This window comes from Nannobrachium achirus, assembly GCF_963921795.1.
Source record: "Nannobrachium achirus genome assembly, chromosome: 3".
NCBI lineage: Eukaryota > Metazoa > Chordata > Actinopteri > Myctophiformes > Myctophidae > Nannobrachium > Nannobrachium achirus.
Genome location: NC_137812.1, coordinates 57719258 through 57743690, shown reverse-complemented (window position 1 = coordinate 57743690; position 24433 = coordinate 57719258). Strand labels below are relative to the sequence as shown.

At 40.5% G+C, this 24433-nt stretch overlaps 2 protein-coding genes and 1 long non-coding RNA gene across 5 annotated transcripts; 1 reads left to right on the top strand and 2 right to left on the bottom strand.

Moving 5' to 3' along the window:
- Positions 1 to 142: 142 nt before the first annotated feature.
- On the bottom strand, positions 143 to 14941 carry LOC308282485 (phosphatidylinositol 5-phosphate 4-kinase type-2 beta-like). 2 transcript variants are annotated; one of them, XM_080722846.1, is made up of 10 exons: positions 14313 to 14941; positions 8471 to 8568; positions 7558 to 7654; positions 7069 to 7221; positions 6410 to 6556; positions 5625 to 5663; positions 5325 to 5438; positions 4307 to 4568; positions 1673 to 1779; positions 143 to 1247 (listed from the first exon to the last, which is right to left on the bottom strand). In XM_080722846.1, exons 1-10 carry the CDS (start codon positions 14454 to 14456, stop codon positions 1167 to 1169), a joined length of 1242 nt encoding a protein of 413 aa, XP_080578972.1. In that variant the 5' UTR covers positions 14457 to 14941; the 3' UTR covers positions 143 to 1166. The 2 variants fall into 2 exon arrangements, with proteins under 2 accessions (XP_080578972.1, XP_080578973.1); XM_080722847.1 differs by having other exon boundaries at positions 1673 to 1776.
- On the top strand, positions 14752 to 20540 carry LOC308282487 (polycomb group RING finger protein 2-like). Of its 2 annotated transcripts, none has more exons than XM_080722850.1 (9): positions 14752 to 14868; positions 16304 to 16431; positions 16616 to 16712; positions 16805 to 16860; positions 17014 to 17143; positions 17475 to 17514; positions 17624 to 17722; positions 18017 to 18097; positions 19118 to 20540. In XM_080722850.1, the coding sequence occupies exons 2-9, from the start codon at positions 16314 to 16316 to the stop codon at positions 19499 to 19501; spliced, it is 1005 nt and encodes a 334-aa protein (XP_080578976.1). In that variant the 5' UTR covers positions 14752 to 14868; positions 16304 to 16313; the 3' UTR covers positions 19502 to 20540. The 2 variants fall into 2 exon arrangements, with proteins under 2 accessions (XP_080578976.1, XP_080578975.1); XM_080722849.1 differs by lacking the exon at positions 14752 to 14868 and adding an exon at positions 15536 to 15661.
- Positions 20541 to 22674: 2134 nt separating this feature from the next.
- On the bottom strand, positions 22675 to 24279 carry LOC308282500. Its single transcript, XR_013961891.1, has 3 exons — positions 23921 to 24279; positions 23373 to 23535; positions 22675 to 22806 (listed from the first exon to the last, which is right to left on the bottom strand). It is a non-coding gene; the product is annotated as an uncharacterized lncRNA (long non-coding RNA).
- Positions 24280 to 24433: the final 154 nt, after the last annotated feature.

Genomic DNA, 24433 nt, shown 5'->3' with positions numbered 1-24433 from the left:
TCTCCAAGACCCAAACAGTAACCTGAATAAACCATTTCCAACAGTGAGGTCTCCAGGGCTACTGTAACAGTGGGATGTTAATATATATTTCAAAAGTCTGGTAAAGGATGATGTACTAAAAGAAATTGCTGCACAGCAAAAACAAGATAAAACTCCCTTTAATATGCAATGAATCATTTCAAGTAACTTTTTTTTCTAATGTCTGTTGGTAACAAAACAATACTGTATACAAACACAAAATTGCTACATTAATGTAAACAAGATATAAAAATGATTCTTATGGTAATAAAACAAGTATTTGCTGCAGAATTCCCCTTTTTATGTTTTTCTTTTTCTTAAACCAACCTCCACCAAGCTCACGGTTAAAGTTTCAAAAATATTTCAAAACAATATGGCAACAAAACATTCAAACACCTATGCTTTTTTTTTTTAAGTAATAACACTGAGATGCTAAATTCAGTGGGTTGATGTTTCAACTTTACGGGTGGATTCATGTACATTTCAGCCATGCATTTTTGATACTGCATTCTTTTACTTATGAACCATTATATATTGATTTGTTTATCCCCTGTCGTCATTCCAAATAGTTTAACAGCTGTAGTAGTTGTCCTTAGTTGAAGAGGATTGCCTGCTGGCTATTGTCGAGTTGTCATGCGATCTGTCCAATTTATTTCTGTGTGTGTTCATGTGCCTAATAAAATAATAACAACATGAATGGAAACTGAACAGACAGTACTAACGACTTACTGCTGAAGCTGACACTCGGTTCAAGGCATTAGTGAGACAGTTCCCGTGCTGGCGTGAAGAGTACAAGATGGCAGGGAAGGAAGGCAGAAAAATGGGACAGGGGTTCTTCTCGGGTATCATTCCAAATTTTAAGTATCACAAGTTTTCCTTGTAGGACACTGGGACCAGGGAGGTTGGTGCTGGGTTAGTTACAGGAGAACCAGGGACGCATTGCTTTTTCAGGATAAGAGTCCAGCGCCCCCTCTCTCTGGGAAAATGTATGGGCCTCAGCTCTGTGCATCCTTCCTGTTAGTCTGGTGGCCTTGCAATGGGACGATACATCAGTAGGGGTTAGGGCTAGGCTATGCCAAGGTCATGGTGTGGGGGGGATTTGATGGGTTTATGACAGGATGTGACTGGCTGGACTGGGAGAGATGATTCTATGATAAGATATTGGACATGAACTCTAAGAATCTTTTGGAGTACTGCTCTGGGTTCACTGTTGAGATTTCAGCCCCCGCCTGTGGAGGAGAGGAGTCATGGAGGAGAGAAAAAAAACAACATTTATCTAAACAAATATTTTTAATTATGTCAAATGACTTATACAAGGCATGCTTTCTAGTCTCAGTGTTTCTCAAATGGTTGGAGGTAAATTGAGATAAACTGGAGATTTACTGTATGATTATTGATAAAATGTTGACAAATCTGCTGATCTGTAAATCAAAAACTTTACTGGTTCAAGTTATTAAATAAAATGTGTCATGGCCACAGTTGCCTCTTATTCTCCATTTCTTATTTGTAAGAGATGAGTAATATTCTTGGTGGGTTATTATTTGTTCTCTTGCTGTTTTCAAACCAACGTTTTATAGTCTGTAAAAGGGGTACTTGTATTCAGAAATCAGGGATTTCATTTTTAAATCAGGATATTGTGTTCATGTTTACTTACCCCGTGTTTCACAGTTTTGGCAGCATGTGCAGCTTTTTTCTTAGCATCATAGTGCGTGAGGATGTCAATGATAGCCATGAAGTATACCTCTTTCTTCACTGCACCTACCGCAATGAGTAAAATACAGCAAGGAAATGTCAGAATGCAAATAAATGAATATATATACTGTATATATTGTGGTGCTTTGGTGTTTCTTTTCAGGGCGGACGGTCATTTATTGACGTCACGAAAATACTGCACTGCAGTAGAGAAACTGAAAGTTTGCTTGAACGAATCTCAAACAGTACCCTACCACAGTAATGGAGCCATGTAGCCTAAGAGGACGCACGCACAATGCACATAGTCACTGCTGGAAACCTACAGTAGGTGTTAAAGTAGCCTATCCATATGAATCTATGGGGGATGCGCAAGCCCACCACTCATTGGTTACCTGGTAAACTTGTAATGCAAATAGCCATTTGATTAGGCTATGGCGTGTCGTCACTCATAGCCTACAACACTATGTATGGTTCTAGCATGCACTGTTCCGTGCCGTTCCTGTATGTGCATGTGGGAAATATATTGGCCGGACAGCGTCCGGCCTCGAAAGCACTACTGTATATATCTAACTATTAATTTACCGAATGTCTGTCCGCATGCTGAAATCAATGATACTAAACAGTGTCGCCGCCATGGTAAGAGCCTCATGCTGAAACAATGCCCGACATCACTGAACTATCATGCCCGACATCACTGAACTATCATTGGCATCTCTTCATTTATAAAGGCCTGGTTGGAAAACTGCCACCATACATCTCCTCCATGCTATGTGAGAAACCTAGTTATATTCAAACTCGCTCCAGCGATTGGCTGGTCCTTAAGGTCCCCTTTGTTAATTCGGAACTGGGAAAAACTGCCTTTAGCGTTAGTGCACCTGATTCCTGGAATCTCTTGCAACAAGATTTTAAGATGAGTACCCTAACATCTGTAGGTCATTTCAAGAGTTTACTTAATAACCGTGCTTTACAAGTATGTAACTGTTTTAACTGATTGGTATCAACACTGTTTTTTTTTCTTTTCGTATTAATTCTATAACTGTTTTAACTAATAGTTGTCAACACTGTTTTTCTATCTGTATTAATTCTGTCTGTAATCTCGGCATCATTGTAAATGAGGATCTCCCTCAATTGATCTTTTCGAGAAAATAAATAAAGGTTGAATGAATGAATGAACATCATACAGTATATGGGCATAAACGGGAGAAACAGTATGCATGCTGACATCACTGATATTAAATAGTGTCCTCATAGTAAACAGCCGCATGCTGAAACAATGCCCAAACAAGTGACCAAATTTGGAGATGACATCACAGACTGGCCTGGAAAACGGAACACCATATATGGGTATGGGTATAAAAGAGAGTCAGACAGACAGACAGAGATCTCCATATAATGTATGGGCATGAAAGGGACAGAGACAGACCGACAGACAGACGGATAGTCATATTTCATCAGGCACGAATTAGCCGCCTACGACACCTGGAGTCCTTACAAACAACAACTTATACTCTACTATGCAGTGGACGCAAAGGCAGCTAAGTGAGAGACAAACTTAACAGATTAAAACAAAAAAAATGTGTCGGAGTGATTTAGTGAAGTTGTTAACGGCAAATACTGCACTTTTTTACTCAGTACAATTATTTGAAAACTTTAGTTACTTTGTAAATTTTTGATTATTATTATAAAACATACACTAACCAGTTAAGCACTATATACATTTCGGCCGTTTGAAAATAGCAGATCTACAAGCCCACAATGCGTCGCATTAGCTTGTAGATCAGCTATTTTCAAACATTTTAGTACTTTTACTTTTGGAACTTTAAGTATATTTTGATGCCAATACTTTTGTACTTTTACTCAAGTAAACTTGAACCCTAACCCTTTTACTTGTAGCAGAGTATTTTTATGGTATTGATACTTTTACTTAAGTAAAAACATTTGAGTACTTTTTCCACCACTTGTGCAAAAGTTGCGACGTGAGAAAATGATGGAAGACGGAGGAGGGCTTGCCGTTACCATGGATATGTAGAGGGTCCTTGATTCACCACATTGGAAGAGCAACAGTGGTGAGTGTTTGGGATACAAGTACATACGTATCAATAATCCCATATAGTACAGTTAGAGGCCTCCATAGGTTTGAGTGCTGCATGGAAAAAAGACGGCTGGACGCCCCAATCATCCATAAACAATGCATTTCTGTGATCTCACAACTATGAAAACTGTCAGAGAATATGTTTTTTTTTTTAAATAATTATTTGACATGCGGATGCTTCTGTCGGCGCAAGTCTATAAATGGGATAATATAAATATTTAGTTGGATGACGGATGGATGATGAATGTATACATGCGGATTAGGGTGATGAAAAAGCCCATCCGTACAGCTCTAGTGTATGTATGTATATAATATATATAAACCTACAACTACATATTTATTTCCCTAGTATTTACTGATAATTTAGGGATACACACATTTTTATTACACAGGATAAGAGTGTCGCCTACAAAGCAAATGCGTAAAATTGCAACGCAAACTAATCTCCCTATACCTGACAAAGTCACAGAGTGTTGGATGTCAGAGTGATGTGAAGAGACTCACTGTCATTGCTCTTGATTGCGTAGACATCCACAGAAGGGTCAAACTCTCCTGGGCCAAAGAATCCACCAAAGTTGAGGGGGTTTCCGGGGCTGTCGGGTGGGGTGCCAAAGGAGCCGGTCAGTGCTCCTCCACCCATCCCGTCATTCTCATATTCCTCCTCGTCTCCTACACCTTCTACATCCATCTCTTCCTGCTCTGCCCTGTCCACATCATGGATGCCCACCAGCAGACTGTAGTCCATAATCTTCAGGGTGGCCAGGAACTGACAAACACAAACACACACAATAATATTACATTTTAGTCATTGTTGTTTTTGACAGCAAATTTTGATTTAGTTTTAGTCATAGTCTTTTGAATAAAATGTCATTTAGTTTTAGTCATAATTTAGTCACCTGAAAAGTTTTAGTTTTAGTCTAATTTTAGTCGACTAAATTAATTACGTTTTTAGGCAAATAAATCTACTGTTGATTTAGTCAACTAAAATGTATTTTGGCAGGCCTTGATGGCATCGTAATGACTGATTTTACACTTGGTTGCGTGCTGAAAATAGCAGATCTACAAGCTCACGACGCGTTGTGACGCGTTGTGAGCTTGTAGATCGGCTATTTTCATCATGCAACACCTGAGAGCAACCAAACATAAAATTACTCTTCTCCACTAGTCCCTCCCTAATGTTTTAGTCTAGTTTTTATTTTGTTGACGAAATTGTCAATACATTTTGTCTTAGTTTTAGTCATCACAGCTTAATTTTTATTTCGTTTTCGTCAGTGAAAAAAACACAGTCGACAAAAACATTTCGTCATAGTTTTAGTCAACAAAATCAACACTGATTTTAGTAATCAAACACAAGTAAGTTACTTGTCAAATGCATGTTATATTTTGTTGTAGCTGGAAGACGCATGAAACCCAGCAGTCAAGTAACGAACTCGTCTTCTACAATACATTTCACTGCTTCACTGGATGATGAAGTCATAATGATGCTAATAGATGCAGATGTACTCATCTTGCAGTTTCTCACCTCTACATCACGCTTTAGCTTCTCCAAGAAGTACTTCCTGTTGTCATCTCCTATCTGCAGTTTATGTCCCTCATTCAGAAAGTCATTGTCTTTGAAGGTGGGCAGCTCCTTGGCCTAAAGACAAGGGCAATTAAGAAAAAACACACTCATACTTCATATAATACATGACATTCCAATTCCTTGATGAGATATAGATGTGTGACCGCAATGATTCAAGGCCATACAATGGCTGGATTATAACTATTTGCTGTAGTCCATTCAAGAACAGTTTTTATTACATAGAAGTGCTGTGAAACACACCTTTTCTTTATCGCTGGCTTCCCTTGAGACAGTAGAACCCTAAATGCCAGAAAACAGACAGATTGGATGCAAATGAATAGAAACATTAGAAATCAAAAGCATTGCTAGTGTCTATTGGTCTCGTAGACAGCGTGCCAATATTAGAACATGGGCTGTCTCCAAGGAATACTTTGCAGGCACAAACATTTGCTATTAAAGGTTTATAAACAGTCAAGATGTGTGTAGTTAGTGTGGCATGTTTAGTCAGGGCCGGGGTGTCGCACCAAATTCTGGGCCCTGGGTACTTTAACTACTGAAAAATAGCAGATATACAAGCTGACAGACTGATCTACTCTGCGTAATCATCATGTTGATTTATTTTACCAGTAGAGTTACTCCCTCTTCAGAAAACACTATATATTTTCTCTTTTACTCTGTGAAAGTATGATATTTCACATCCCTCTTCGCTCGCTCGCACGCACGCACGCACGCACGCACGCACGCACGCACACACGCACACACACGAGCTCATTATTCATATTTAGATATCTAACTGCGTTTCATTTAGCAAATATTTCTGTATTGAGACATCCTGATGCTCTAGTCTAATCTACCCATGGTCAAATCAATAAAAACATCATACTGTACTTGTCATCATTTGGAATGCATAAGTAAGTATAATATTTGATGTGATGCACCATCTGTAACATATTAACGTATACTGCTGTGCTTCTACTGGACAACTGAATTTCCCCCTTGGGATAATAAAGGTATCTATCTATCTATATTGAAGTACATGTTCCTACCTTCAGGTCATACTTGCGATGTACAGTGAGGCGATGGCTGAATACATTCCGTGTCACTACCATGTAGGTCTCCACGCCATCCACTGTTAGCCTGTACATGCCCAGAAACTGAGGGAGCAGGGTGCTGCCGTGACATTCCACAATGAACTGAAATGGATACATTGCAGAGTGCAAGAGAGTCAGGAATTGTTAATGAACAGTGATTATAACCTACTTTGATAGGGTTATCAACTGACAAGTAGGGATGGGATGATATGAAAATTTCATATCACGATTATTGTGACAAAATAAATCGTGATTTACGATCTTATCGCGATAATTAAAATCCATTATCCTGGGGCGGAACATTTGCCAAAAAATAGCTGATCTACAAGCTCACAACGCGTTGTGACGCATTGTGAGCTTATAGATTGTCTATTTTCTGGCCAAGACATTTGATAGAGAGTGAAAAAAACTATCAAGACTGTGTCAAGTATGTATATTATTATCAAGTACGTATATTATACTGTAAGTACCTTTTACCAATAGAGGGTTTAAATGGTACCGGATATGCAGCTCGGCAAATAAAAGGTGAATTGAACCCAGTGCACGACGGAAAACAGTGACAACACAGCTCTACTTTACAAATATTTGTTGTCCTAATGGGACGAATACTGTACCTGGTGGTATTTCTTGAGGATGTTGTGCATCTCAGCTATGTCTTCGCTGGATACGGTCTTGACGACAAATCGGTGATCGTAACTGGAGAGGATGCGGTTACCAAATCGGCCCTGGGTGTCGCTGTTTTGCGGGGCACTCCTCGTCAAAGAGTTCTGAGCCCAAATCAGAGGGAAATATGAGAAAGACATCAGAGAATGGACATTTACTACATTTTACTGTTGGTTATGAATGCAATAATCACATCATCTCGCCTATTATGCCCTCTCAACAGGGAACCATGGAAAACAAAAACTAAATCAGGAAGCATGGCATGCAGCACATTGTATCTTCAATCTGCCAATGTTTCCCACAATAGCATCCTGCAACTTTATATTGTTTTTCTTTTTTGTCCAATGCTTGCTTGTTGTGTTATTCTCCAGTAACACTAAAGGTCTCCCTGTCTCATTTTCTATCCCCAACAGAAATATTGACAGAGACACATCTCTTACCTGATAGTCCTGATCGTCAATGCAGAACCTCTCTCTGAGGTTTCGGAACACCATAGGACAGTACTCTTTGAACTTAAAGCGGCTAGGCAGATTTTCTCTGAGTGGGGTGACATGGTTAAACAAACTTTAGGAATACAGCTGAAACTGGTTTTGAAGAATGTAAACATGCTAACTAGTTTTTAAGAATGTAAACATAGTAACTTTTTAAAGATTGACTATTACAGTTTACAGTTTAGGCATTTAGCAGACGCTTTTAATCCAAAGCGACTTACAATAAGCAGATAATACATTACTATAATAACAAGATAACATGTCAGAACATCAACAACAATTATTAAAAAAGGGACTCATGGGACATTCCATAAACAGCAAACAAATCCTCAAGTCAACTATTAAACTACTACGTCGTACACAGCCAAATTTCATTAAAGGATTACACAGATTCAAATGTGGTGAACTACTCCTTTAAGATTGTAATTATGAGCTAGAGACAGAAATCAGTTGAACTCAATAAACAAAAGAAACACACCAAAGTGTGGATATTGATTGCAACATCAACATTAAATATCTGATCTTGGGATTTTACTTCACTCAGGAGTACAGTAAATGCAAAAGGACTGACTGAACACTTCTGCTATACTAAACAGGTGCTTTGCCGTGAGGATTATTTGCATTGCAAAGCTGCTCAGTTAGCTGCTCAGTGGATGCTTTGACAACAACCTCAGCACGAATACAACCTGAACATTACAGTAACATGTCTAGGCTGACACACTGTACAGATCCAGGCCACCTCAGTGGATACATCTGTAAAGGCTGTTTCTACAACAATTTATTTTGAGTGCATTTTTGTTCAAATGGGTTTTTAATGCACAGGAGAGTTACCTAACAGACTAGAGACGACTCATGTACGTACTTGTTAAATAGATGGTTGTCCACTTTGATCTTACTGTAGGCTTTAAAGTCATCTGGCATCAGCATTACTGGTACAGGCACGTTACTTAACTCATTGATCTGAGGGAGAATGACATCAGAAAGATTGATCAGAATAGAATCAAGAGAGAGAAGTGTTTGAAACCAGTGTTTTCTGTAGCTCATGGTGATTTCAGAATTATCCATCTGAAAGTTCTGTGCGTTATATTTAATCCTAACAAATCATAACCTAACCCTTATTTACGTCTCAAAACTGTTGTTGATTATAATAAATGCTGAAAAAGAAAGCATTACATGTACTCACATTACAATGCAGATCATTATTGAGCAAACAAAATTGCACTGTTGTTTTGTCAATAACAGGAAGGCCTAATAGAACCTCCTACTGAACGTTAAATCACTGACTGAGTGTATTAACCTGTAACAATCATTAACTCTTGGACCAAAGAACACAAGCTGACAGCTTAAAGGACAACTCTAGACTATACATATAGGCTCATTTTCCTACTTATATTGATCCCAATATTGATCCCAAATGACTTGCTATGGGGTCTATTTTGCAGAATTGCCCCTGTCGTACAGTTTCCCCAGCAGCCCTTATAGCATAGAGTGGAGTCAAAAAACATATTGCTACTTACACCATTGGTTGCGGTTGAAAGTTTTTTATTAATCGGTTATTGGTTATCATTACACATGCATGCATCCATGCCTTGGTTGTCCCACACGAGCCACCAGTCTCGTAAATCATGTTTTAACTGCCATTCAAAGTGACTGTACTGGCCATCAATCTTTTCCGGGACTTGGCAAAACACAGAACACCATAATATCTGTTTAGCAGACTACTACGGCGGCTTATAATCAATGACAACTAATAACAGATTCCCGACAACAAAAAAGAAAAACACTTTGACCCCAACAAATAGTATAAGTAAATGTGCCTATGGGCTCCACTCTATGGTATGAGGGCTACTGGGGAAACTGGAGGATAGGGGCAATTCTGCAAAATAGACCCCACGGCAAGTCACTTGGGATCAAAATAAGTATTTAGTCTGGAGCTGTCCTTTGACGAGGCCGATATTTGCGATCATATAACCTAATCTAATAAGGCTTTTTCTGCCTTTACTGATAGTTACAGTCTACACAGTAAACTGACAAGAAACGGGGACAGAGATGGTGGGGGTGAGCCCGGGTGACATGCAGCAAAGGTCGTCGACTCGTCAGGATCGAACCCGAACCCGCAGCACACTGTCGGGCTGGATCACCAGCCTAGGTGCCCAGGTACATTTTTTAATCAAATCTTTACTTCTGGGGTCCCTGTCTCCTGAAACATAATATTATTGAGTTGGGGGGTCCGCAGCCAAATACATAATTTTGGGGGTCCTTGACATGAAAAGGTTACTTTGAGCACTGACATAGCAAATTACATTTTAGAAGACATTTGTAGAATCAGCCTCAGGTCTTAAGATATGGTGGATGTGAACTGCTCCAATCTCCCAACTAGGACATCATTAAAATGCATACATCTTATCACTAAAAGAATAGAGAGAGCTTTGATGAGAAGAAGTCTGTCTGATGTATTGGATCAGATTACCACCCACACCTCTAATCAGTGGCTCTGTCTACCCACATGCCCGCTGCTCTGTTCCAAGTAACATCTCAATGTAATCTACAATAACTATCATTTTTCAACAAGTAGGTGTATAATATATTTGATCGACACAGCTTGTGTCAATTCCCTTACCAGTGCTTATTATTGCTGAATGTCGGTGTCTGTTTGTGGTTTATACAATACTGCTTCCAATCATCTCAGCTCATAAGCTTGATACAGTGCTCACTTACACAGTAATAATAATAATTTTGGAATGAGATATTAGTATCACCAGCCAAATGCTGGTCAAATGTGTCAGTGGCTGGCATGTTTCTCTAAAATGCTGTTTCTCTAAAATGCCACACGATTTTTTCTTTATTGTTTTCGGTCAAAATTATCATACTTGAGTGGTACAATTGTGAAAGTGTCAAGAAATGTTCGGAACCCATCAATCACTGTGGCCAGTGAGCAAGAGGTCAGCTTCTTGACCTGTTATTTTGGCAGCCAGTGCCATTTGAATGAAAGAGAGACCTTTGTTAGTACCAAGGGGAAAATTCCATTTCAGCTTCACCCAGCAGATGGCTACTCAGATGGTTATGATGAGCACTCGGAGGGGAGCAGTTAGGGATTATAGGCCTATGTGTCTTGCTCAGCGACAGTTTGACACACATAAACTGGGACCGGGAGGAGAACCGGTGACCTTCTCCTTGTCGACCTGCTACGGTTGCCCCTAACAACACTGAACAGTAGAAGTCACTTCAAGTCAGTCTCATGGTCAATACCTTCTTCAGCAAGTCAATGAACAAAAACCTCTAGGAGGATCCAGAAGGAGGCGTTCATGTCCTTGAAGAAACTTGTTGTGGTGTATGAACAATATATTTAATGTATCAAAAGGTGGCAAAGCAGATCACACAAGAGACTGAGGCTGTTTCAACTCAATTTCTAATTAAAAAATGACTGACCACTGTTGACTTCATCAATCACTCCGCTTTCCATAGCAACACAGAACTCTGCTAAAAACAAATGTGATATCTTTCAACTCTAGCCTCTATTTATAGGCAGGTGGTGGTGTGTGGAGCTGAATCACAGATGGTGCATGCACTGAGCAAAGCATCAGTCGCTTGTTTTTTTCAGTGATTTGTTAGATTTATTTATTTTATTCAGGCTTTTTTAAGGTGGCTTGACTGCAAGGATGCTGCATTGGATCAAAAGCTTGGGCCGCCTTTATTTGGGTGAAGTCAGTGACGACGACTCCAGTGGTCTCTTTTGTGCCTCAGTCAGTCGTATAACTTGCACATCTCTACCTGTCACACCACTCCCTCCCTGCCTGAACAGACGCATGAGATAGGAGCCGTGCAGATCACGACTAAGGGCCCGTTCACAATGAGCCGAACCCGGGGCCGAGGATCCCCGACAAGATTTCGGGAGGACCCCCCGGGAAAATCGTTTGGTCGGCCCCGGAATCGGTCATGGGCTTGAACAGTACCCCGACACGATCGGATTATGTTAATTAGCTTTTTTATGACCTCGGGACTCGTCGGGAGCACTCACGATAATATCAAAAAAGCTTGATATTTTCGGGTCATCGGGTAGGAATCCTTTACAATTATTGTCGTCTGAATGAGCTCACGGGATTGCTTCAGATTATATGAAGCCAGCTCCTCCCTTTTTAGGCTGCGCAGAGTGTAGGCTATTCTGTCACAGCCTACACTTTTATTATTATTATTAGCCTAGGCCTACTTACTTTTTACTTTAGCCTACTCTCTCCCTTGTTGTAATCACTTGTTCAAAAACGTTATAGCCTATAGCGTTCTTTCTTCTTTTTTCTTCTGCGCAGTCATTTGGCAACAAGGCAGTGTCTTTTTTTTTGCTGCGCAGATTTGGCTAGGGCAGTGCTGTTCTATCCGTGTATTATAAGGGCTCTAAATTGACCTTGTGCAACTTGACAGACAGACACCCTATATATAATATCTTATTCATATAGGCCTAATGTAATACTCAAAGTCAGAGACATTCCATTGCATTCCTTTTTTTTTTTACTTTTACGCGCGGGCTGCAGGCATTGCGCCTCTCGTTCTGTCAGTTTGTTCATTGGTCCTCAAAGAGGACCGCCAGTCCTTGGGGAGTTCCAGGGGGTCCCCAGCTAAATGATATTGAGGAACCTAGGCCTGTCCCTATTCTATATGCTTGGATGTTGGTGGGACAGTAAAAAAAAAAAGCGAGAGGTTAAACTTTTTTTTTTCTGCGACTGCACGCCCACAACGGCGAGGTTTGGACATTCATAATTGCTATTAGCTGATTAAGCTCGTCTGTTTAATGTCTGGCTGGTTGCCGTTAAAATGCTGGTTGATGCTTTTTAGGAGTGGACACTGGTCAATCAATGATATTGGAGATCATGCGACACTCTCAGCCGTGTCTTGCTGGATGCGCATCACATCTCGCGTCTCGCTTGCCAAAAACATAACTGAATATATAATTATAATATCTATAAAGTGAGCAGCGGCCAGTGTGCGCACAGTAGCCTACCTAGAAGACTACCAACCTACCTTTGTTTTTATAATGTTTTGTCATGATGGCGCAGTTATCACTTGTGTGCAAAGGACGATGATAAACGAAAGAAGAATGTAACACCAACTTCTACCAATTAATCCATTGCTGTGACAGACAGACAGGGTGAGACAGCCAACGTGCTTCCTTGTAGACTAGCCTACATAATCCACTGGGTCCAGCTTGGTTCAGATCAATCATATCAACATAACAGTAATAACACCAACCAAAGTCAGAATAAAAAGAGTCCACGAATAGGCCTGCACACTCGCTCATAATGTCCTCCTCCTCCTCCGGCTGCCAGCAGCGTCAGTTCTGCAAATGCTAAGGTATGGTAACATGGCATGCATGCGATACACTAGTCATGTTGCCAATACCTACTTTTTAGCAACAAGCACAAGCATGATGAATTCATTTTAAGAAGTACATTTTATTATTTTCTCCTGTAGGCCTAATCAAGGTACGTTATACCATACCCATGTGCGCCTCTGTAGTCTAATTTGCGCAGTGATGGAAAAAGTATACTCCCATTCTTTACTTAAGTAAAAGTATCAATACTGCATTATTAGCTACAAATATGGCACAGACAGAGAGAGAGAGAGAGAGAGAGAGAGAGAGAGAGAGAGAGACTCTTTGTTATAGACTATAGCGAATATATTTGTTTAATTTCGCTGTTTTAATATTTAATTAGGTAATAAAATGGATTTTGGAGCATAGCGAGTCAGAACACCGCAGCTGCAGGACTTCTGCGCTAATTGGGTCGTTGGCTCGTTGACTTTGCTGGCATGCGGTAGGCCTAATTGATTATTTTGGAGAAAGATTCCCTTTAGTATAAATAATAGTCCTTTTGGTTACCATTTGGTCTCCATCATTAAGCTGGGGATCACCTGTAACACCCTCATTGTCAAAACATTAAACAAATGGCAATTAAACTGACGTGAAGAGAGAGAGAGAAAAACACTCTTGATTTTATCCCTCTTGAGGGGGCGGAATCTTCATCTAGTCACGTCTCTCATGGCACCACCCCCCCGAGATCGTGGGTGGCTAGAATCGCGAGACGTCGGTCTCATTTGTAATGGTCTGAGATATTTCACTTGGCACAGCGGGATATACCGGGCCCGGTCGCAAGACAGAGGATCGCTGTCGTTTGAAATGAACACCGATAAACCCCGGGCACGAGATCTGATCTGACCCAACATCGGCCTCTCATCTGTGAGGCCCTTTAGGGTGCTCTTAAGCTCAGTATTACTGACTGAAATATACGACTGGCTTTAGTTTCCAGCCCTACAATGGTTAGTTCGCTAAAAGAAAAGGTAGAAATAAATAACTTGCTGAATTGATACCGTTGTCACAGATCCACATCCCATCCATGCATGCCATGGTCATGGATGGATGTGGGCCAATAACTAACTAGCCAGTTGCTACCAAATGCTGCTCGCAGACGGGCTAGCTCTGTCAGCACATATCGGTCAAAGCAGCTACCGAGTACCAGGCAGACATCCATCACTCATAAACTACAGTCGCTAAGTTTACATGACTGACTGATGGCAAGCATGTCACACAGTTGCTTTGATAGATGGCACAGCAGCTGGCTAATCCAGCCAGCAATCTAAAATCAAAACAGCACACAGGAGGTTAGTGAACTTAGCCGTTGGTTGAAGGGAAGGTAAACAAATCGTGACATATTTACCGTATGGTTGACACCCCACATTAAAACGCTGAGAATGGGCTCACTCGCGCGGAACAATTTCACTTTCTGTCCAATAAAATGTTTCTTTTTCGTCTTGGTTTTGCTGGCGCTCACGGGCGCTGCGCTGGTACAGTTGGATGCCATGTCTGTCTGTGGCTGTGCCTGGGAATTAAAGATTCAAGCTGCCAACTGAAGCCTCTCTCTGCAACAACACTATTAAATGTCTAAAAGTCAAAGAGCGTAAAATCTAGAAGTGCATCGTTGTCAGCTCGTCCGACGCGCAGTTGTCTTTGAATCATATGATATCTTGGTGGTAAATCAGCGGTGTTGCATTTTGCGCCGTCACCACCCTTCCTTCCTCCCCGGTTGGGAGCAGCAGGCCACGGTGTGCTTGGCTCAGATCAGCGGGCGCACAGAGCGAGCGGGACGGCCATCAGGACACGGACAACGCGCCGCCTGCCTTCTTCCAGCCGGGACTCAACGGCTCCCGTTAACCTTCTGCTGCTGTCGCCTCTCTCTGCCACCCGTGGCCGGTTGGAGGTTGTTTTATTTTGAGGTGAGTAATCCCATTATGATACTCGCCTGAGATTGTTGTCACCGCCAGCTTTTTTTTGGGGTCTCTCCTCAAGATGGCGTCTCCGATGCACTTCGCAGTGGAATTGCGCCCCCAACAGGCTGGAGCGTAGAACTACAAGAACTCAAAGCTCTCTCAGCCAGGTCTTCTACGCGAGATGAATACACTTGTGAATGTAATGCACTGGGGTATTAAACAGTACTTACTTCCCATTATTTTTCTTGCAAAATATTTCTTCTTATTAATTCCTATATATAATATTTATGACGATAGCGATTATTATTATTGTTATTATTACTAATATTATTTTTGTTGTTGTCTTTTAAAAATGAAATAGAAAATAAAACAAAATATTTCCTCTCAAATGCAGTTTTATCTACTCGACTAACCCTGTGAGATTTTTAGAATCTCACTCTCAGGCAAAAAGGGGGCGTGGTAGGGATATAACTTTCCAACATGAATTTATCCTACTAGATATGAGAAATATATTTTTTGTAAATGCTATAATTTTCACGAGAGAGAAAGAAGAAGATATGGGCATTAACAATAATAATATAATGCTGGAGATAGGGTGTAAAATGTAGCATGGTAGTGAAAACCCTGTATGCCCCTTGAACAAGGCGACAAAATAATATCACGTGATCCAAAATGGGCAGTCCTCTGACGGTACAGAAAAAAAAGCCATTTTCTGGCGCTGCTGCAAATTCTAACCAAGTCCAAATAATTTACCTGGATCCTCGTTTTGGAGGAGTGTGGAACTTTTATGTCATATCAGGTAAGAACGAGGTTTCGGCGATTAATCTTTATTCAACGCGATGCACAGGTTTGCTTAAACACACACAAAAGTGCACGGTGTCACATTTTGACTCTCTTGTTCGTCTCTGATACAACACTGTCAGTGGATTTAAGATGGCTGCTTTGTGTACCAGTGTGATTTTTTTTGTTGCATTTCTCTCTCCAGTAATAAGCACCCTGTGTTAAATATATTTTCTTCTGCCCCCCGATTACACGGGAACGCGCTGCCGAAATTCAAACGCTCTTTTGTTGGACCGCTGGGTTGAGTAACAGAACTGATGCACGGGATGAGGCCACACACAGGGGCAAATGAATAGTAGGGTCCTGTGCTGTGCAGGGTAGACCCTGCATTTGATACGCTGGTGTATTCTCAACACACTATTTGTTTGCAAATCTATAGTGGGCAACGAAACGACAGATTATTTTTGATGGCCTCTCCTGGCTTTGACTGGCCCCAAGGACATGATGCCAGGCATTGAGAGGAAATAACACTCAGCTACGACAAGGGGAATAAACAATAGTTTGAGACAAACATCCTTAATCGACCTTTTCTCATACTACAGCAGACCTAGCACCTAATGAGTGTGTGTTAACTGTGTTTATTAATTTTCTTCTTCTGCAGATATTTCCAAATGGATAAAATGCAACCCAACCGTATTAAAATCACAGATCTTAATCCAAATCTCACATGCCCACTGTGTGCTGGTTACTTCATTGATGCTACAACCATTGTAGAGTGCCTGCACTCATGTAAGTTATAAATATATGAATGCATTAAATATAATGGATGCAAATGTTTACTACAAATGTTATCTACCTAATGGTACAGTATATGCATAAACACATGTCACTGTCAGTAAGAAATCTAGACTTTTTCAGCACAGAGCTCTGTTCTGGAATCTCATTCTGTTCTCTACCTGTCTGCTCTATACAGTTTGTAAGACATGTATCGTTGCCTTTCTGGAGACCAACAAGTTCTGTCCTCGATGTGATGTCCAGGTACACAAGACATGTCCACAGCTCAGCATCAGGTAAATGAAAACGTTTTTGCATGAGGAAGCACTTTTAAATACAAATCAATAGCATTCTCTTTAATAACTAATTTACTTTGATTTCTTTCCAGAGCGGATAAAACTCTACAAGATATTGTGTACAAGCTTGTTCCTGGGTTATTCAAAGGTGAGTCCACGTTTGCCGAGGGAAGAGAGCAAAATTGTAAAAGCAAAATGAGTAGAAGACACATTTGATTTGTCCTTTGTACCCCTGTTGATGTGCTGCGTTCACAATGGTAAGAACGCCTAGAAATATTGTTTTTGTCTGTGTTGAACTTAGATGAGATGAAACGAAGGCGGGACTTTTATGCAGAGAACCGGGTTCTGGAGCCAGGAGAAGTGGTTGAGACCTTTAACATCGCCGAGGATGAAATCATCAGTCTCTCTATACAGTTCTATGAGAGGAACAAGTCAGTACTTCAGTATAACTAAAATAACAATACTCAATTGTATTTCTAATTCATTGAAACTGGGTATGATAAACTAAATGAACTAAAGTAAAAATAATTCTGAATCATGGCCTTATTTTGTCATTTGATTATGCTTTGTGTATTCATAATTGTGCATATTTCACATGCATTAAAAATAAAATCCAGCCACACTGAGCAGTGTGGCTGGATTTTGCCATAGCGCTAGGAGATTTGCCTTATTGAGATTTTTTTTTTCCCCTCACAGAAATTGTTTGGTGTGTGTATTGAGTTGGTCATTTTTACATAACCTAATTTTTCTGTATACCCACAGAAATAATGATAGACAGCATTCAGATGTGGATGGAGACAAGGTAGGAAAGTTTACTGACGCAATACTTGGAATAGACACAGATTTGGAACAAACACATGTTGTTTTTATGGTGTCTTTGTCTCGATTTACCTCGAATTTTCTTTGTTTAGGCCAATGGCAAGCGTTTCCTGCAGTGCCCGGCAGCTATGTCTGTCATGCACTTAGCAAAATTTCTTCGAAGCAAGATGGACATTCCCAGCAGTTATCGGGTAATGCAACAGCTTCTCACAACAGCACCCATATACTCTTATATAGGCTACATATACTGTTGATTTTCAAGTTCACTTAAAAATAAATGTACTTATTTACGGGACAGCACATGTTAATGAACATTCAAAACATGTACAAGAATTGAATCAATTGAACACAATCTCATGTAAACATACCAGATTTAGATAGAAGCAAATTTCCTTCCATAGTGTGTAATGTGAATGTATCTGGTGTGACAACATTAGAAAGAAATTAGCCTATATGACATAACTTGTCTTTCCTCTGTTATACAGGTAGAGGTGTTGTATGGGGATGAGCCCTTGAAGGACTATTACACACTCATGGATATTGCCTATTTCTACGAGTGGAGACGAGTGAGTATTATAGATTTACACAACCTTCTTCTACTTGTTTAATTGGTTGTTTGGTTCTGAGCATCTGTGGCTCTTCTGGTCTTATTGGTTCTGAGCATCTGTGGCTCTTATGGTCTTATTAGAAGTCAGGTTAGGTTGAAAATAGTCAACGCAAGGTATATGCTTTTTGGTTGTCAGGCTTGAGTAACCAGTGTTATTAGCCCATTTGATTACACACACAAAAACACTTTGCAATGTTCAAGATTCTATACAGTATAGCACAACTGTCGGTCAAAAACATTGAATGCCAACCTGCACGCACAGCAACATGAACATGGTCAAAAACTGTGTGGCCTTCCTCCATTGCACACCTGGCTCCCATCTCTGCCACGTATGAATTAGAACCACCTAATGTGATTAACATGTTGTCATCATTTTTACCAAGGCCACAAGCCTAGGCACCATTCATTTAAATAAAATAAAACAAAATATACATACAATTGTATTTTGGCTCCAACACATCCTGTTAGTGTCTTAGTTTACGCACCTCTGTAGGGACATTGACGTTCTTTCTGTCTTTTCTAGACATTTATTTTTACTCCAGGCCATTCGGTTCACTTCAGCCAAATAAAACAAAAAAGGAATATTTAAGATAGCGGCTGCATGAGGCTTTTATAGCAGTACTGAGAATACGCGGGAATCTCCGCTTAACGCACATTTGGAACCCAGTTTAGGCACCTACAATAGCTCTATATAGCACAATTTGACAAATGTGATATATAGCAACTTTAAGATAGGTGCCATATTGCACCAAAAGAGGTTCCCCAACGATTACAAGCCAAATAACAACTTTTATTGCTAATTAGCACCATTTTTGTTTAGTGAAGGGAATGGGTTCTATGGTCAGAATGATGATAGAACTGATGGTAAATTGTAAAACAAATCTGAAGTAAAATGTAAATGGTCAAGTGTTATATTGATGCAAGTGAACTAAGCTACTTCATAAGAGCCAGAACTTATGATCTCTGTACCTCCTTGCAGACTGGACCTATCCCCTTGCAGTACTTGGTCAAACCCACCCGAAAGCACAGGAGAGTGTCCTTGTCTGCTGTCCAGGGCCACTCCGATGGTGTCAACACCAGCCCCACCTCAGAGAGTGACACTCACAGCGACAAAGTCCACAGTCCTGCTGTTGCTCAAGCTTCCAGGGCCTCGTCGCTGCCCAGCCCTGCATCTCACAGCTCTCACACTCCTGCCCTCCAAAGCTCAAATGGTACCACAGTGTCCAACAACTCTCAGCGACATTCTCTATCCTCTAAATCGGGCAGCAATGCTCGGAAGGTGACTGTCAACGGCACCAGCTCCGGAGGTGGCAAAGAGGAGACAAGGGCAGGTGATAAAAGTGGTTTACCTCCTCCAACCTAAACCTGCATGAAGGGCAACTGGGAGGACATTATTTTAAATTGCTCCCAACTTCCAAGTCACCTCTCAACCAGAACAACAAAAAAAGAATAAACCAGGTGAAAACTTCTTCCTGGAGAAATGGGATGGAGATTATCTGTTTTCATTATTTCAGCGAAAAGACTGAAATGTGCAGCCAAATAGACGCTTGTATGTATGTACTGTGTGTGTGCGTGCGTGCGCGTGTGGTTATGTGTGTGTTAGACTAGAACAATGCACACATACAAAATGTACAGTATGTATCAAATGTGAGCATGTGTGCATACATATGTATAAACTATCTTTTATACAAGATATTGTAATTGTTTTGTATTGTATATGCAGTAGTTCTGTTTCTTTCCCATAGTTCATCAACACTGAGTTGGCTTGGGTATGACTTTGGACAAAATGCTCAACTGCATTGCAGTGCAATTCACAGCATAAGTTGGATGTAAAAAAGGTCTAAACCTATTGTCATGCCTTTTGACAGTCATGTTATAACTACTGTATAAGTGTTCAGTATAAGCAACCGTTCATCTGGTACTGTAGGCACCATGCTTTGTCGAGGATAGCTTGCATAAAATGTTGATGCACTTTCTCAATTTTAGACCATAAAATCCAATCCAAGCCAAACAAGTGTGCTTTACAGTGGGTATGGGGTTGTCGGTTAAAAGAAAATACTGTGTAGACACGACCCCAAGCACTACCAAGTTGAAAAACCGAGGTTTGTCAAAAAGAGACCATATACCTGTTCTTATGGCAGACAAGAACTCAAAAGGGATTTGATATTTCATCACATCTTTTATATTACCATACATTTCAACATTCCTTTTGTTTCTTTTGAACATACAATGATACGTTATGTTTATCAGCCATATGTGCATGTTTTAGGTCAATAAAATGTTTACTTACTAGGTTTTGACCCAGGTGTCCTGTTCCAATCTTTTTTTAATTGCACCAAATAAACACGTTCACTCAAATAGTGGTCATATCAGCAAGAGAAGGACTTTTTGTCAAAAGCCACAAAAGGCTTTGCTTGCAAATCCAAAAAATCTGTATGTTGGTCTAATCGTATACTAAAATGCTGACTGGCCATTTGCTGAAGTGGGTGGACATGTCATGTTGGTCACAGCAAAAAGACGAGTATTTAGTGTTAATTTGCCACCCACAGAGCACATGTAAACATGTAAAGAAAAGGTACAAACATGTACTAATTCATCATACAGTACAATGAACACGTTTAGCTGTATTCCCTCCAGTAGGCTGAATTTTACAAAAATATACATATATATTGTGCATTTCACAGCTGTAAAGTTAAATACATCATTTCAAAAGTTAGAGATGTCAAACTAGGCAACATAAACCTAGTTCTCACAGCTGTAAAGTTAAATACATAATTTCAAAAGTTAGAGATGTCAATAAACTAGGCAACATAAACCTAGTTCTCAGATTATTGTGCACAGCATTAACTTAGTGTATCCATATTTTATTCATAAAGAACTTCACAAGGGCTATTGACACACTTGATCATCTTTTAAGTAGTTTCCTTTGCATAGATGATGAAAATGTAACTTGTTACTTAAACTTGGGTCTTGTGTAAATGTAACCTGGATGATGCAATGTTAGGTGCAAAGAAACCATCACCTTTACAAACAGTACGTAGATTTAAGCTGTGCAAAAGTTTAGCATCTAATAATGATCTGTCAAGGGTCTTCAAGAGTTTGATCTCGTTGTGGGGCAAGTTTGACAAAGTCTTGCTTGTGTGTGCCATCACAATAAGGTGGATTATTAGTGTACTTGCAGCCACACAACCATACTGTCATGTCTTTCTCAGGGACAAATCGCAAGGGCTTTGGTCTTCTGTCATCGATCTTGTGGGCACCATCACAGAAAGGCTAAAGGGGAAAAAGGTGGGAGAGTCGAGTTCAAATTATGGTCCACAAATATGCATTAAAAGTCTCCTGATTATTACATCATGCTTAACACAGCACCTGTTTCTTGCTATGGCCACAGGTACACCACGAGTATCGCTTGCCAGCAATAAGTTCCACCTTGAATGGAGTTTTGGAGGCAATTACAGGCTCTTCTGGGGGTCGGGTGGAGTATTGGATCTGTGGATTTTATAAAGGTTAGGCTACTATCATCATGTATTACAATCCAGGCATCAACATGAATAGCAAAGAACATCCTGAGGCTGTTTACGATTTTGCAAATAGACCTACTGGGTACAAATGTATAAATTAACGAGACGTTTAAACTGCTTACTTTTGAAGTTGCCATAGACAGTCTCAAGGTTGAAATGATCCACGGGCGCATCGTTGTTGACACTGTCATTGAGCTCATGTTGTTTAGCTGTCTCTCACACACAGTCTACACACCATTCCATACGAAAGAGCAATAATGTTATAAAAGTCTGTTTAAACTGTGGATTATACCCGGCGGTGCCACCCGGTGCCACCACATCTAAATAAATATGATCACTGCAAGAGGATCACTGTCAAACAGCAACTGAGTTTAAGACTATGTGGTCACTTCCGGGGGAGTGGCGTCAGTCACGCGTGATTATGGATCCCACTGGGAAAGATGGATAACCACGCCCCGGACTCATTTTTGAAGCTTGTGATTGGCTGAACCGGACGTAGGGAGCGCTCCGTTGTAGTCTCTTGGACCGCGCGAGGTGCACCAAACCCCAATTATCATTGCGTTTATCGTGCGCTTGCCCCCGATTGCATTCACCACGGCTTCGTAACTCGCGCGGCGCTCCGCTGGCCTTCGCGCCGCTTGCAGTGTCGTGGACAATAACTGTGAAAACGAGCGCTCTATGCCGTTTCCATCCATCTTTCCCAGTGGGATCCATAATCACGCGTCAGTCACACATGTGCGTAGTGTGCCATTCATGGAATCCTAATTTGCATAGTTTCATCTGCCCATGAAAAACACAACAACGACCACCAGGAATGTTAGGATTCGGTGTGTAGACCTATAGCCTATCTATCTTATAAAGAAAGAATGGTCTCAAACAAAACAAGTTATTAAATGCATGTATTTTATTAGTTATTTGTACACATGTTATTATAATATATAATATAATGGCTTAGTTATCTTCCAAACAACTTTTTCGCGGAACTAACTAACCCGCGGAAAATGACTTTGAAATGTGTGCCATCACAGTAAGGTGCGTTGTGTGTTTGTTTACATGCGCACAGCATGACCGCCATGTCCTTATCAGGGGTGAAGCGCAGAGGAGCCATACTTGGTGCTTTTGTTCTGTGGGCACCGTCACAGAAGGGCTGTGACAGAAAGAAAAACATAAAATAATTAATAATAATAGAAACATAACTTATAATTATAAAAAGTGGTGGAAAAAAGTAGGCTACTCAAAGTAAAAGGATTGATTGATTGATTGATTGGTTGGTTGAAGACTTTATTAGAAGTTTGCATAGGAAAGGGTACAGTTTCATGACAGTAGGCCTACAGTATCAATACTGCAATGTAGAAATACTCAAGTAAAAGTCCGCATTTCAAAAAGTAGGCTATTTGAGTAAAAGTACAAGTGTTGGTTTGATTGATTGATTGAAGACTTTATTAGAAGTTTGCATAGGAAAAGGTACAGTTTCATGACGGTACAGTTCACTGGTACAAGGTCTACTAAAAGGAGATCCATGAAAAGACTAAGCTTATTTCCACTGGAAACCATTTAAGTATCTCATATAACATTGAATGACAGACAGATAGAACACAGTACTATGCAGTAGATATGTAAAGAAAAACAAAACAAAGACAGTAATTCTTAAACAAACAGTATATACAAAGAAGGGGCAGGGGAGGGTAGGGTTGGGGCTAGGTTCATTATTACCAGTTGCGAACGGCTGCTGCCTGTAAGTGGCTTTTCAGGGCAACCTGTTTTTGACTGTGCCCCCACACGCACACCATGCGTAACGTTTGCCAGCTGACACCTTCACCCGATATGGCATCTTGGCCGCAACCACAGGCTGGGTGGACTGAAAGCAGCGCTGACTCTGTAAAGATACGTTCTGTTTAGAGCAGTGCTGCTGAACGTTTTTGTACGAGGTTAGGTTAGTGTATTCCACATTTCCTTTAGTCAACAAAATGTCAAGGTTTTTGGAAAATGGCACAGAGCAGTGGTGATCCCCTGGAACCCCCCTTCGATTACCCAGATTGTGCTATAGGTGTATAAGATTAAGAACCCCCCACTTTGGTCAAGTTTGATTTCTACTTCCCCCGATTTATAAATGGCAGGCTCGTCCTCTTGCATCAAACCAAATTAAACTGCATCTACAGTAGGCTAAAGGCGGAAATGTCGCAACATGCGACATTGATATAAAAGTAGCCTCGGGATCCGGGCATTTCTCTACTACATCTTGTGCATGCTTCATTGCTTACCATCGTAGAAACATCAGGTAAAAGGCGAAGTGACCTGATTGTGTCCAGGCATCCTTTAACCGCAAGTATCCTTACATTCATCCTGTCGTCTGTTTTTGAAAAGTGTTCTGATGCGTCTACAAGCGCTCTGCAGTCAAAGGTGGGAAAATGTCCCGACTATATCTCCTCGCGAGAAAAGTAAACGATCGAAGAGTAGGATGAAATGAATAAAGAATAGTAGCCTATGCAAAATAAAATGTAGGCTATGACTAATGATAACTATGTAAACATTACGCCCGCGCTGGGAGTGCCGCGCTGAGGTTCCTCCCTCCTACACAGGCCAGGACAAAGTCTCTAGTCAACTCAAGTAAAAAGGCCTACTCAAGTATTCAAAAATAGTTACACATTACGAAGTAAATGTTCTTTATCAGTGCATTGGTGTAGGCTAATTAGATACATTTCCAAAAATAAATAGAATAAAATACATTTTCAGAAATAGGGCAAAAATGTCCCAGAGTCCACTAGGACTAGGCA